The sequence below is a fragment of the Pipistrellus hanaki genome (genome assembly GCF_964339955.1).
Source record: "Pipistrellus hanaki genome assembly, chromosome: 10".
Classification (NCBI taxonomy): domain Eukaryota; kingdom Metazoa; phylum Chordata; class Mammalia; order Chiroptera; family Vespertilionidae; genus Pipistrellus; species Pipistrellus hanaki.
In genome coordinates this window covers 54459462-54473479 of record NC_140512.1, presented here as the reverse complement: position 1 = coordinate 54473479, position 14018 = coordinate 54459462, and the positions used below count along the sequence as shown (strand labels likewise).

Below are 14018 nucleotides of genomic sequence, written 5' to 3'. Positions count from 1 at the left end.
GGGATCTATTTTATATGGATCCCAGAGAGTCTTATGAGTCAAATGTAAACTCTGATTATTTTATATACATAATTAAACGTACATACTACTTTTATGTATATACATAATTTGATATACTACTATAGTGAGCTCTCAATACAAATCCTCTGAAAACAAAGTTATTTTTAATGTAACTGGAAGAAAGCTTAGCACTGGAAAAGTGCTGGCCCATGAAGATATGTAAACAGACTGAAAGTTTTTTAGATAGAGTCCTATTACTACCGGTAGCACTAGTATCGTCAAGTCTTACGTCACCAACTTAATACTAAAAACAAAAATAACCACAATAAAATAGCTGAGTAACTGTTTTATTAAAATATTAAAGCGTTTCTATTATTCCTTCTAGAATCCAGACTTACCATTTGATCCTGTTCAAGTTTTAAAACTTGAGAGGATTACAGACATGTACCCATGCATTAGTATATCTGAATTATTATTTAATTTGCTTATCAATGCCCAGCCTGCCCTCCATTTTAACCTTTCCTACTCACAGTTCCAAGAAATGGACAGCCTACACACTATATACCCTCATCTCTCCAAATTAATAGACACAGATACAGGTGTATACAAGCTACTGGGCTGGCTGATGACTTAACCAGGTTCTCTTCCTTAACTATTTGAATGACAAGGCTTGAGCCTGGTAAACGGTGGATCATAACAGTAAGCATCTAAGAAATCTTGCCGCTGAGTTCCTTTCTTGCGCTGACATCTGGTCATAAGTTTTACCTCAACCTCTGAGTGCTCTATAATTCTGTAAGAACACTTCTTTTTAACAAATGGTATTTTGTTTCCTGTAAGCAATGAGCCCTGGCTATAACAAAAGCCTATGAGGGAAAATAGAGAAAGAAATAGACTAATCTAAATAAACAAAAGGAAAAAACAGTCTGAAAGAAAAGAAGCCTGGAAACACAGAAGCCTTCCTGGTGGTCCTGTTTCTCTCACACAGACATATCTCGGAGATACTGCAGGTTCCAGCCACGCGATAATGCAAATATCACGATAAAGCAAGTCACATGAACTGTTTGGGTTTCCCAGAGTATATAAAAGTTATGTTCACACTATACTGTAGTCATTAAGTGTGTAAGAATAGCATTATGTCTAAATAAAAATGCAGTATCTATGAAGCACAATAAAATGAGGTGTGCCTGTACTGAAGATTCACAAAGTCAGACTAGAGAATGCTACTCACTTTAGATGGCCTCCTGCAGATAAACAGAGTGACACCCCCCATCCTCACTTGACACCGCAGCAAAACAAGAACTTACATCAGTGATTCGGCAAAGAGCCCTGATGGCTGGGCCTCGGTACACATCTTCCTTTCCTGTCATGTCCTTGGTGAGACTGAGAAAAATCAAATTAGTTACTATGAGGTCAATTAGAGTCAAGTCTTCCCTCTTGTGGAGTCCCACCTTAGCTAATTCCACTTGTTCCCATAATTATCTCAACACAGCTATTGATTCAAAAATACTTATTGTCTTCTTTGATTAAACATTAAAATTATTGGGTAGAAGACTGTTCCAAATCTTAAGAATACAGCAGTGAGCAAAACAAGGTCTTTGTATTCATGGAGCTTATATTCTAGCAATAACAGAGAGATAATAACCACATAAATCGTATTTTAGATATTGACAATTGGCATAAAATAAAATAAAAAGATGCTCAGCTGGCATGGCTCAGTGATTAAGCAATGACCTATGAACTAGGAGGTCACAGTTTGATTCCCGGTCAGGGCATATGTCCAGATTGCAGGCTCGATCCCGTGTGGGGTGTGCAGTAGGCAGCCGATCAATGATTCTCTCTCATCATTGGTACTGATGTCTCTGTCTCTCTTTCCCTCTCCCTTCCTCTCTGAAATCAATAAAAAAAAAATTTTAAGAAAAAATAAAGTTGAGACCCTGGCAATCGTTGGGCTGACATTTTGGCAAGGCAGCAGCACATCCTTGCTCTCTGAGTCCCGTGATGCCACCCAAGGACAACAAGAAGAAAGATGCTGGAAAGTCAACCAAGAAAGACAAAGACTCCGTGAACAAGTCCGGGGGCAAAGCCAAAAGGAAAAAGCAGTCCAAAGGCAAAGTTTGAAACAAGCTCAATAATCTTGTTTGACAAAGCCACCTATGACAAGCTCTGTAAGGAAGTCCCCAACTACTAGCTTATAACCCAGCTGTGGTCTCCGAGAGGCTCCTTGGCCAGGGCAGCCCTTCAGGAGCTCGTCAGTAAAGGGCTAATTAAACTGGTCTCACAGCACAGAGCTCACGTGATTTACACCAGAAACACCAAAGGTGGGGATGCCCCAGCTGCTAGAGAAGATTCATGAACAATAGATCTCACCGGCTGTACATTTTGAAAAATAAACCTTTATTAAATAATAAATAAATCGATAGATAGATAGATAGATAGTATTCAGAGCCCTGGGCTGAAATCTCCCCAAATCCTAAAAACCCACCATAGCAGACATAACTCTTTAAAAGAAACTGACCGGCCCTGACATGGCAGCGGTGACACTGACACAGTGGGTAGCTCAGCTGGTTAGAGCATTGTCCTGCTACATGAAGGCTGCAGGTTTAATACCTGGTCAGAGCACATGCAAGAATCGACCAATGAACGTATAAACAAGTGGAACAACAAATTGATGTTTATTTCTCCCTTTCAAATCAATAAATTAAAAATTAAAGAAACTGACTGAAATGATGAGGTCACTTTCTCAGCCATGCTTTCTAAAAGAACAATTTTCAACCACTTTACACTTTTCTGCCTCATTTCAAAAACAGGCCAGAGTAGTGTGGACTAAGCTACTAAATTCCATGCCTATACCTCAAAGAGGTGCTTGGCCTTTCTGTTCTTCACCCTATTGCCCTTCCTTCTCTCATCCTCGTGCCCTGACACTATCCCCAACATGACTACCCATCTCCCTGCTCAGCTCTCCTCATGTAATCAAAATGGCCACACCTCCAACACGCTCCATTAGGATGCCAAGAAGAGGAAGTTGTGAATAACCGTTAGTCCTTCAATTTCATTCTTTTTTCAATTATTGAAGTATTTCATTTATGTAACAGGTATACTTTCAAAATATTCATAAAGGTAAAAAAATAACAAGTCTAAATCTCCCCTCATGCACCCTTGACTATATAGTACCAGTTTTTAAAATATATGGAAAACCACAGAGACTTATTAAAATGCATGCTAATGGGTCTCCACTCTTCTGGTACCTTCCTTTTTTACTTAATAACTTGAGAATCTTTCTGATTGGCAGATTTTTTAAAATAAATCTTTGTTCATATTATTAAAAATGTTTCTCATTTTTCCCCCCTCCATTGCTCCCCTCACAGGTTTCCCATCCCACCCTCTGCCCTTTCCCCATCCTCCATTGTCCTCATCCATTGGTGCACAGTTTATGTTCAGTCTCTTCCAGCACCCCTCACTCCCCTTTTCCCCAAGAATGGTCAGTTCACTCCCCATCCATACCTCTGATTCTATTATTGGGTCGGCAACTAAGTAATTGCGGATTTTTTAAAGAAAATCAAAGACAATTTTTTCATGGAACTAAATAACTTTATTCTCTAATGTATTGCCCATTTTGATCAATGACCTTTTGCCATCTTTCAGGCAGCATCATAATCCCACGTTCAAAAAACTTCTGGTTTTTATTAGCAAAAAACTGAATCAGGTACGATTTGACATCATCATCATTATTGAAATTTTTACCATTCAAGGAGTTTTGTAAAGATCGAAACAAAAAGTAATCAGATGGTGCAAGGTCAGGACTATATGGTGGATGTGGCAAAACATCCCAACCAAGCTCCATTAATTTTTGCCGAGTGACCAAAGATGTGTGTGGCCTTGCATTGTCATGATGGAATACAACACCTTTTTAATTTGTCAATTCGGGCCGCTTTTCTTCAACTGCATTGTTTAATTTCGTTAGTTGTTCAATGTAGACATCAGAATTGATCGTTCGGTTGGGTGGTAAGAGTTCAAAGTAGACAATTCCTTTGTAATCCCACCAAACTGATAACAAAACCTTCTTTTGATGAATATCAGCTTTTGATGTTGTTTGAGTTGGTTCACCTGGCCTGCTCCACGATCTTTTCCGCTTGATATTGTTGTAAACAACCCATTTTTCATCGCCAGTTATCAGTCGTTTTAAAAATGGATCATTTTCATTACGTTTCTTTAGCAAATCGCAGCTGCTAATGCGTTGCGTTAACTGTGATTCTTTCAGTTCGTGAGGAACCCATGTATCGAGTTTTTGAACATAGCCAAGTTGTTTTAAGTGATTTTCAATGCATGTATGTGATACATGAAGCTTCTCTGCAATCTCACGTGTTGTACTGTGACAGTCCGAATTGATTATTGCTTTGATTAGGGCGTCATCAACTTCAACTGGACGACCAGAGCGTTTTTCATCTTTGAGTGAAAAATCACCAGAACGAAATTTGGCAAACCAATTTTGACACTGCCGTTCTTTTAAGGCTTCGTCACCATAAACAGCACATAACTTTTTATGAGCTTGCGATGCGTTTTTCCCTTTGCAGAAATAAAGAAGCAAAATATGACGAAAATGTTCCTTTTGATTTTCCATTTTTCAACGAACACCAAATGAAAACTACAAAACAGATCAAAAAACTTTTTTTACTGATTAACAGCTGAATAGCCAACTATCAAATAACAAAATGTGTTTTACATTTGTAATACGTCTGCAAACCTAAAAATTCAACTGAAGCCATATATGTGTGAAACCCGCAATTACTTAGCTGCCGACCCAATATATTCACCAGTTAATATTGTTCAGATTTTTTAATTCCCTTGGATTTTAGATTCACTTGTTGATTGTTACATATTTGTTATTCATAATTTTTATCTTTATTTTCTTCCTCTTCCTAAAGAATCCCCTTCAGCAATTCATATAATTCTGATTTGGTAGTAATGAACTCCTTTAGCTTTTTATTATTATTATTATTATTATTATTATTATTATTATTATTATTATTAGTGAAGCTCTTTATCTGGCCTTTGATTCTGAGTGATAGCTTTGCTGGGTAGAGTATTTTTGGCTGTAGGTTCTCGTTATTCATCACCTGGAATATTTCTTGCCATTCCCATCTGGCCTGCATGGTTTCCGTTGAGAAATCAGCTGACAATCATATGGGTGCTCCTTTATAGGTAACTATCTGCTTTTCTCTTGCTGCTTTTAATATTCTTTGTCTTTTGCTCTTGGGATTTTAATTATGATGTGTCTTGGTGTGGTCCTCTTTGGGTTCCTTTTGTTTGGGGTCTGTGCACTTCCTGGACTTGTAAGTCTAATTCTTTCACCAGGTGGGGGAAGTTTTCTTCACTATTTCTTTCAATATGTTTTCGGTATCTTGCTCTCTCTCATCTTCTGGGACCCCATAATTCTGATGTTGGTTCGCTTGAAGTTGTCCCAGAAGTTTCTTACACTATCTTCAACTTTCTGGATTTTCTTGTCTTCTTGCTTCTGTGGAGGAGTGTCTTCTGGCTCTTTATGTTCCAAATCTTGGACTTAATTCTTGCGATCTCACATTCTGTTTTTAGGACTCTGTATAATATTTTTTATTTCAAACAATGTATTCTTTATTTCTAGTTGATCCCGTTTTATTTCTAGTTGATCCCTTATCATATCCTCATAGGTCTCGTTTATTTTATCGGACTTTTCTAGGAAATTCTTGAAAAACTTTATAAGTGTGGTTTTGAACTCTATATCCAGTCGCTTTTTTGTCCTCTATTTCTTTCCTTTGTGATCTGTTTCCTTGTCTCGGCGTTTTTACTGCTTCCCTGAATTGGTAGGGTGGCTTTGTGTGTTAGGGTGTCTTATATGGTTCAGTGGGTCAGTCTCCCAGTTACCTGAGGTGGACAATCTTAGTGCCCCCTTTTGTCAACTATGTGTACAGCCTTGTTGTAGTTAAATCAGGATTGTTGTTGGTATCACTGGGAGGAACTGACCTCCAGGCCAATTGGCTATGAGGATCAGCTGTGTCTATGCCAGGAGATAGCCTTATTCGACTAGACTTGGAAAATTGTAAAAGCCTCTGTGCTCAGCTTGGATGGGGCGGAGTTTCAGGGTGGAGCCTACAGCCTTGGCTTCCTGTCAGCCCTGCCCTTTGAGGTTCCTGAGTCTCAGTGTTCCTCAGTGTCCTTCGGTACTCACTGCAAGCACCTCTGAGAGAAAGGTGCCCTCTAGTTTCACCCACTACCAAACAGTCTAGGCTCTCCCCCAATGAGCCCGGAACTGGGGTTCAGTGTGGTTGGAAGTGGGGTTCAGAGCAGTCTGGAGCTTTTGTCTCCTTCCTGCTAGGGCAATCCCAAGGCACACTCAACACTCCGTTCTCTGCGCACAATGTGCGCACCTCCAGGACTGCCTTTCACCACTCCCCTAAGATTCTGTCTTACAGCCTAGAATCCCTCCGTATGAGCCTGGGTCCCCAGGATCTTGCCTAGAACTGGGGTTAAGTGCAGTCAGAACTGGGGCTCAACACAGTCCAGAGCTTTTGTCTCCTTCCCGCTAGGACAATCTAGCAGCAGAGTCAACAGTCCGTCTTCTGCGCACAGTGTGCGCGCCTCCAGGGGCTCTGCCTTTCGCTGCTCCCCTGAGGTTCCGCCTTACAGCCCAGACTCCCTTGGTATGAGTCTGGGTCCCCAGGGTCTCGCCTAGAACTAGGGTTCAGTGCTGTCGGATCTGGGGTTCAGCACAGTCCAGAGCTTTTATCTCTTTCCCACTAGAGAACGCCAGCGAGGCACTCAGCCGCCCCTCTTCTCTGGCTCCTTCCTCCATATCTTGGGCTTTTACAGCTCCTCTGATTTTCCTTCTGGTTTTCTCTTTCCTTCTAGTTGTAGAATTTCCAGTCAGTCAATTTTCCTGTAGTTCTGGATAATGTCCATTTTGTATTTCAGTTGTATTTTTTTTTTAATTGTTGTGTGAGGCTGCAGTTAGGCGTTTACCTATGCCGCTATCTTTGATTGGCAGATTTAAAAAAAAAAAAAAAAATTAGGTTATCTATATTTTTTAAATAACCAAATGTTTTTATTGGTGACAGTACCATAGCCTGGCCTGCATCCTGGAAGAGAATTCCCAACCTAACAGGGTCTTATCTGCAGCCTATACCTCAGTGAGTATTCAGTAGCCCAGTGGTCAGCACATGTGGCTCTCGAGCAGCAGTTTGCTGCTCTGTTGACTAATGAGTTTGTCAACTACTGACCTAGACTCTCGAGTCCAATAATTATAGGCTGTTGTTGTTCCTTGTGTTTAACCCCCTATCCCAGTGGTCAGCAAACTCATTAGTCAGAGTCCCAGTTTGCTGACCACTGCCGTAGGCTATCCCATCATGGGGTGTCTGCTCTTGGAAGCAGAACATGGTAAAACCTTTGGATCTCCTAGTCTTAAGCCACTGCCATGCGGCTTTTGCCATGAAATGCATGGCAATGTCATATAGAACACCCTGACAATAAATTAAGAATAACTGTGTACCACAACTTGGACTGCTGCAAGCCCCTTATTCGTCCTATATTTTACAGTGGTTTTCCCAGGTAATCTTTTAAAAATTATATAATCAAATTTATTAATCTTTTCTTTCATTGTCCCTGGAATTTTAGTCAAAATTAACAAAGCTTTTCCCTACACCATCATTAAAGGGGAATACATTCATGTTTTTCTTCTAGTACTTGTATGGCTTTACTTTTTAATTTATATTTCCTATCCATTTAGAGTTTATTCATGTGTATGATATAAAATATGGATCTGATTTTAACTTTTCCAAGTGGCAACTCAGTTGTCCCAGCATCATGTATTGAAAAATACAAATTTACCCCAGTGAGTAGAGAGAGAGAGAGGCTACCTTTGTCATATACTAAATGTCCATTTATATTTGGGACTAATTCTGTACTTTCCATTTGTATCAGATAATTCTGGGAAATGCAGATCAGCATGGCAGAGGTGAAACATTACAAAGTCATCAGACATTTTATTCCACTGGTATATTTGTCTATCCATGTGTCAGTACCACCACACTGTTAACTTTACAGGCCTCAATACTTACAGACTGGGAGAATTAATCCTCTCTCATGGTTTTCCTTTTCCAGTTACCTTCTACCTGTTTGCTTTTCCACATGAACTTAATATCAAATTTTCTAACTCCATAATAGAGCCTATTTATTTTTTACTGGGATTACACTGTGTTTATAAATTAATTTAGGGAGGATTAAAATCTTTACAATGTTGACCTATTAAAAAACAGTAGGTATCTTTACATTTTTTCAAGTACACTTTGAATCTTTCAGGGCTTAAATTTTTACTTCATATAATTTTTGTGCATTTATTGTCAATATCATTCCTAAGTATTTAATCTTATGTGATGTTGTAGTGGGGTTCTGTGTGTTGTTTACATAAAGGCTACTGATTTTTGTATGTTAATTTTATGTCCTATGGGAATATATCAATGTCACTGGAATACCTGAAGAAGAGGAGAAAAGGGATTGGTGACAAAAATAAATTTTTTGAAGAAATAATGTTTGAAAACTTCCAAATTTGGAGAAAGACATAACTTTCTGGTTTCAAGCAGCTTAGTGAATCATATACAAAACAAACGCAAAGAATTCCAACCCTAGTAGCTAACAAAACTGCTGAAAATAAAGGAAAACTCTTGAAAGCAGTAGGAAAAAAATGACACATTACAGATAGGGAAACTTATCTGAAAATACTGTAAATTTTTCATCAGAAAAAACAGATGTCAGAAGACAATGAAAGGGACACCATCTTTTAAATGCTGAAACAGAAGAAACTGACAACCAGAATTCCACAGCTACTAAAAATATTTTTTAGGAGTGAAAGTGAAATAAAGACTTCCTTGATGTCTTTACCAGATAAAGGTAAACGAAGAGTATTCGTCACAATTATTAAATGAAATATTTCTAAGAAAATATTAAATTAAATGTTCCAGGATGAAGGGAAATGATACTAGGATGATCCCTAGAGCAATCAATACAACTTTACAGGAGTGAAAGAGAAAACAAAACAAAACAAAACAAACAAACAAAAAAACAAAAAGAAAAAAAAAGCCTGTCAACCCAGAATGCTGTGCCCAGCAAAATAGCTTGTAAAAACAGGAGGCTGTCCTCGGTTGTTTGATTCAGTGGATCAGTGTTGGCCTGCAGACTGAAGGGACCCAGGTTCGTTCCTGGTCAAGGGCACACACCTGAGTTGCAGGCTCGATTCCCCAGTGAGGGGCGTGCAGGAGGCAGCCAATTAACATTCTCTCTCCTCACTGATGTTTCTATCTCTCTACCTTTTCCTTTCTCTCTGAAATCAATAAATACAAAAAGCAAACAGAAGGCTTTTTTTACTTTTTCCTCTTTGTTCTCATTTGGTATTATTTCACTGAATTACCTTCAAGCTCATTGCATTGACCCTTTTCTCTGAAGCCATTCTGTTATTGAGGCCAGTCAATGAATTTTATTTCACATATTGTACTTTTGAGAAGGCTAAAAAGGGCTAATTCCAATGTAACCCTGATATTTGGGGCTGTGATCTGAATCCATGCCAACAAGCTCAGTGTCTATTCTTGATAACCTATAATTAAGTCACTACCTCTTTCCCAGAAGCTGGTCTTACAGAACCTGTTACTGTGAAAAGTGCACTACCCAGGAGGGAGGGTTATTAATGCTGGTGCCAGGCCAGACCATCGGATATGGCCTGGAGACCCCCAACACCTGGGGGCCTTAGGCCCCCGAAAAGGACTGGAAGCATACAAATCCATATTTGCAGGATAAAGAACATAGGAAGACATAAAGGAAAGCCTCATGCATGTTTCTTCACTGAGATTTGGAAAGCTATTCCCTAAGTCCGCCGGTGTATTAAACAGTGTCCCTCCTCTTCTTTAAAGCAGCACTTGGTTTTTCTTCGGTCTTCTGCAACACTTTGTCATTTCTAAAATTATTATTTTTTTTTACATATAGCTAAGAATTACTTTCTATACATCGTAAGAGTGTTCACCTTTATGGAGTACAACTGCACTAGCTGCTTTAAAGTTTTACCCCCAAATCTGGGTAACTAAGAGATTGGCATCTATTGATTACCTTTTCTCTTGAGAATTGGTCAGTCTTTCCTAGTTGATTAATATTGGATTATATTGTCAGGAGACTGGGTCCTGTTAAAAGTCTCTGAGGAGTGTTGCCTTTTGTTTCTGCAAGCAGTCCACCCTTTTCACTTCAGATCACAAGTTCTGCCTGGCCTTTTGTGCATGTCACTGCTCCCATACTCTGTCTCTCAAGGACTCCTTTTCCCACTTCTTCTAGTCAGGAATATGGGATTCTCTCAGTTTTAGCTCCCTGTGCATCTGCACAATTCTGTGCAAGTAGGTCCTCAGATATAGAAGTAGAAGACCAATAAATAAATAAATAAATAAATAAATAAATAAATAAATAAAGTGTATTTCCCCCCAATCTTCACACAAGGGTTCCCTTTCCTCAGGGACAGGTTTCCTCTCAGGTTTTAGGTGTCTGCAACACTGCTCAGACCACAGTAAAGTTGTTTCACAATCGGGGCTGGCCTCGGGCCAGGACCCGAAAGCAAACAGAGGAAAACCTAAAACAAGGATTCTCCCCCATGCTCTCTGGCTTGTAGGGGCCTTTCTTTCCCCTGGTGCTCAGGCCTCAGAGATGGGCTTCTCTCTGTCTTTGTTGACCCTGTCAATACACACTTCCCCTGTTTAGCCTGCCCTTGGGTCAAACCCAGAGTATGAAGAGGAAAAATAAGCATGAAACACTGTTACCATCTTGGTTATTCATTAATTACTCTTTTCTTTCCCCAAATTGACCTGCTATTACTGTATTCCCTTTTCAGGAGCCTTCGGTATCTGCTTTTTGTACTTTCATCCAGATGATTTGTTTTAATCACGGGAGAGTTAGCCTGCAGTGCCCTTACTCGATCTCGGCTAGAGTTAGAAGTCCCCCAGCTTTCCCTTTTATTCATAGTTACTCATTTTATTAGGCTTTGGAGAAGGAAGTTTTAAGATTTGGCATAATATTCATCATCATTTTTTCAAAAATCTTCCACAATTTCATTTTAAAAGAGAATAGGTATTAATCCAAATAAATCAGGGTAGTCTCCTTGCCAACTGGGCATGAGACGGAAGGGAAGCAGCATACAGAAAGGTTCTCAACACCCATAAAACCCACCGTGATGATTAATTTTATGGGAAGCCCAGAAAGCTGGCGACCATTCAAGTTGAAAAGCTGTTTCAGGCTGGAATATCTCTTTCCGAGTAAGCAGATGAATTTAGCTTCTTATTTCCTCAGGAACCTCAGACTATTGTTCTCCCCTACCCAAATCCTCACAGTATCCCAACAATTGACTACAAAACTGCCTGCCAGACAACAGTTTCTCCAACCAATATATTTCCTCCTAAATCATGGTTTATGAACTGTTCATTTGATTTTCTGAGACCAGGTATGTAACCTATGACACACTGATACCCAAGCCCCAGCCACTGCTATGCCCTAATGTGAGTGACAGATCCTTCCTCAGAACTCAATTCCAGATTCTAAGCCGTCTTCAGGTGCATCTTTCCTGGGTTGTCTCATCAGACAGGGGGAAAGTGTGCTGACCAGACTGTCGATACCGATGACCATCCTTATCTAACAAAATCTCATGATTTTGTTTGTTTTTAAATGAGTTATACTTTATACATAATAAAAATGTACAGCTTACTAAGTGCAGAGTTAGATGTCTTTTAGCAATGGTGATCACTCATGTAACCTCTACTCAAAATAAAAAACTGAGCAATTCCATCATCTCAGACAACTCTCTCATGCCTACTTCCAGTCAATTCCCCCCAACCCACCAGACTTCTGGTTTCTATCACCACAGCTGGGTTTTGGCTGGTCTTAGAATTACATAAATAGAAACACCTGTTTTCTTTTGTTCCAACATGATGTTTAGAAATTTATTCGTGTTGTTGCCCAAATAAGCAATTTGTTCCTTTTTATTGCCAAGGAGTAGTCCACTGTATTAATATACCACAATTTGTTTACCCATTAACCTGTTGATGAACTTTTGGGTTGTTGCCAGTTTAAGACAACCACAAATAAAGATGATAATCAGGTTCTAGTCTTTTTCTGAGATCTTATATTTTTATTTTTACTGTGTAAAACTTAGCAATGGGATTACTGGTCACAGAGCAGGTATATGTTTAACTTTAAGAAATGGGCAACGTTTTTCTAAGACAATTGTACCATTTTACTGTGGACAAAAAAGGGGGTTCTATGGAAATTAACCTCACAGGGTGATCTGATCATAAATTCCTAACTGGGCAAGTCATAGTGAATAGTCATGCCCCAGGCATATAACTTTCTAATAAAAGGTTTTTCTTGCCTGACGCTGTGGCTCAGTGGTTGAGCATAGACTCATGAACCAGGAGGTCATGGTTTGATTCCAGGTCAGGACACATGCCCAGGTGTCAGGCTAGAACCCGGTGGGGGACATGCAGGAGGCAGCTGATCAATTTTTCTCTCATCATTGATGTTTTTTCTCTCTCTCTCCCTCTCTCTCTCTCTCTCTCTCTCTCTCTCTCTCTCTCTCTCTCTCCCCCCCTCTCTCTCTCTCTCCCTCCCTCCCTCCCTCCTCCCTCCCTTCCTCTCCCTTCCTCCCTTCCTCTCCCTTCCTCTCTCTAGAAAAAAAAAAAAAAAATGGGGGGAGAGATTTATCTTGGCCTAAGCAAGCCTGGCCATTGTTTCTGTGCATCTAGGTTAACGCACCTTTAAAATAAACCTAACCACCCTCAAGAGAGCACATAATCTTGAAAACTGTCCTGTAATCCAATCCCCACCTTGTTTTCTCCCACTTTCCTATACTCTAGCAGTGGAGAACCTTTTTTCTGCCAAGGACCATTTGGGTATTTATACCATCATTGGCTTAATATAATTCACTTAATATAAATTTATATTGCTATGAAAAAACCTCCTAGATTTATTGAATTTTGAGTCCCACTTGTGGTTGCCTTGGCAGGGCCAGACCAAATGATTTCAGGGACCTTATAGAGTCCTCAACCAGAACGTTCCTCACCCCTGATGTAATCTTCCTTATCTTCCCACCTTAATTTCAAATGCATAAAACTACAAGACTGTTATTCTCTGAAGCAGCGATTTTTCAACTGGTGTGCCTTAAGAATTTTTAAAACATGCAATATCTGATTATTCAGTCAGGGGTACTGACCTCTTTGCCCTTAGATCACAAAAAATATGACAACAGCCAACACAATAGTTGTCCACTATCAATGAATCAAAATTATACCCTTTTTCTTTAAATTACACCTATTTTTATTGTCTGATGGGCAAAAGTATATTATTTTGGTGTGGCACAGAATTTTATGTGTGCCATGAGGTGAAAAAAGATTGAAAATCACTGCTCTGGAGCATTTACAATCATGCTCCCCTGCATATGTCAGCAGTTTGGCTCAAATAAACTTATAAAAATTCTCTACACAGTTTGAATGTTCTTACATCAACACCACATTCCCACCTACAATATACGAGCGTTTCAACTGTTCCATATACCTAATAGTGAAGCAGGCTTTTTGATTTTGGTATTGCTAGGTTTTGTTATTTTAATCATTTTAGTGGGCATAGAATAATATCTCATTGAGGTTTTAATTTGCATTTCCCTCACAATTCTTTACATTAAGTTTATTTCCATGTGCTTGTTGGCCATCTATATACTACTATATTCAGTTGTGAAGGGCATGCCTTCAGGTTTTCTTAATCTTCTTGGTTTCTTACCAAACTAAAGCAATTAATGGCCATCGACTATATCAGTGTTTCCCAACCTTCTCTCATGATGAGAATCACCTGGTGGAGTTGTTAAAACACAGATTCCTGAATCCCAACTAAGAAGTGCTAAACTAGAATTTTTGGGAACATATAGGTAAAATTGCATACCTAACTTAGTGCTCTGTATATAACATCTGTGTTAGAGC

General features: G+C 39.3%; 1 protein-coding gene and 1 pseudogene across 2 annotated transcripts in view; one reads left to right on the top strand and one right to left on the bottom strand.

The window, feature by feature from the left end:
• COPG2 (COPI coat complex subunit gamma 2) overlaps positions 1 to 14018 on the bottom strand; it is a 363341-nt gene that overhangs the window by 309493 nt on the left and 39830 nt on the right. Inside the window, exon 6 of the mRNA XM_084897194.1 lies at positions 1305 to 1380. Coding sequence (XP_084753320.1) covers positions 1305 to 1380 — 76 coding nt within the window. The remainder of the gene's footprint in view (positions 1 to 1304; positions 1381 to 14018) is intronic.
• On the top strand, positions 1999 to 2375 carry LOC311629613 (small ribosomal subunit protein eS25-like; annotated as a pseudogene). The gene has a single exon. The product of its transcript is annotated as a small ribosomal subunit protein eS25-like (transcript).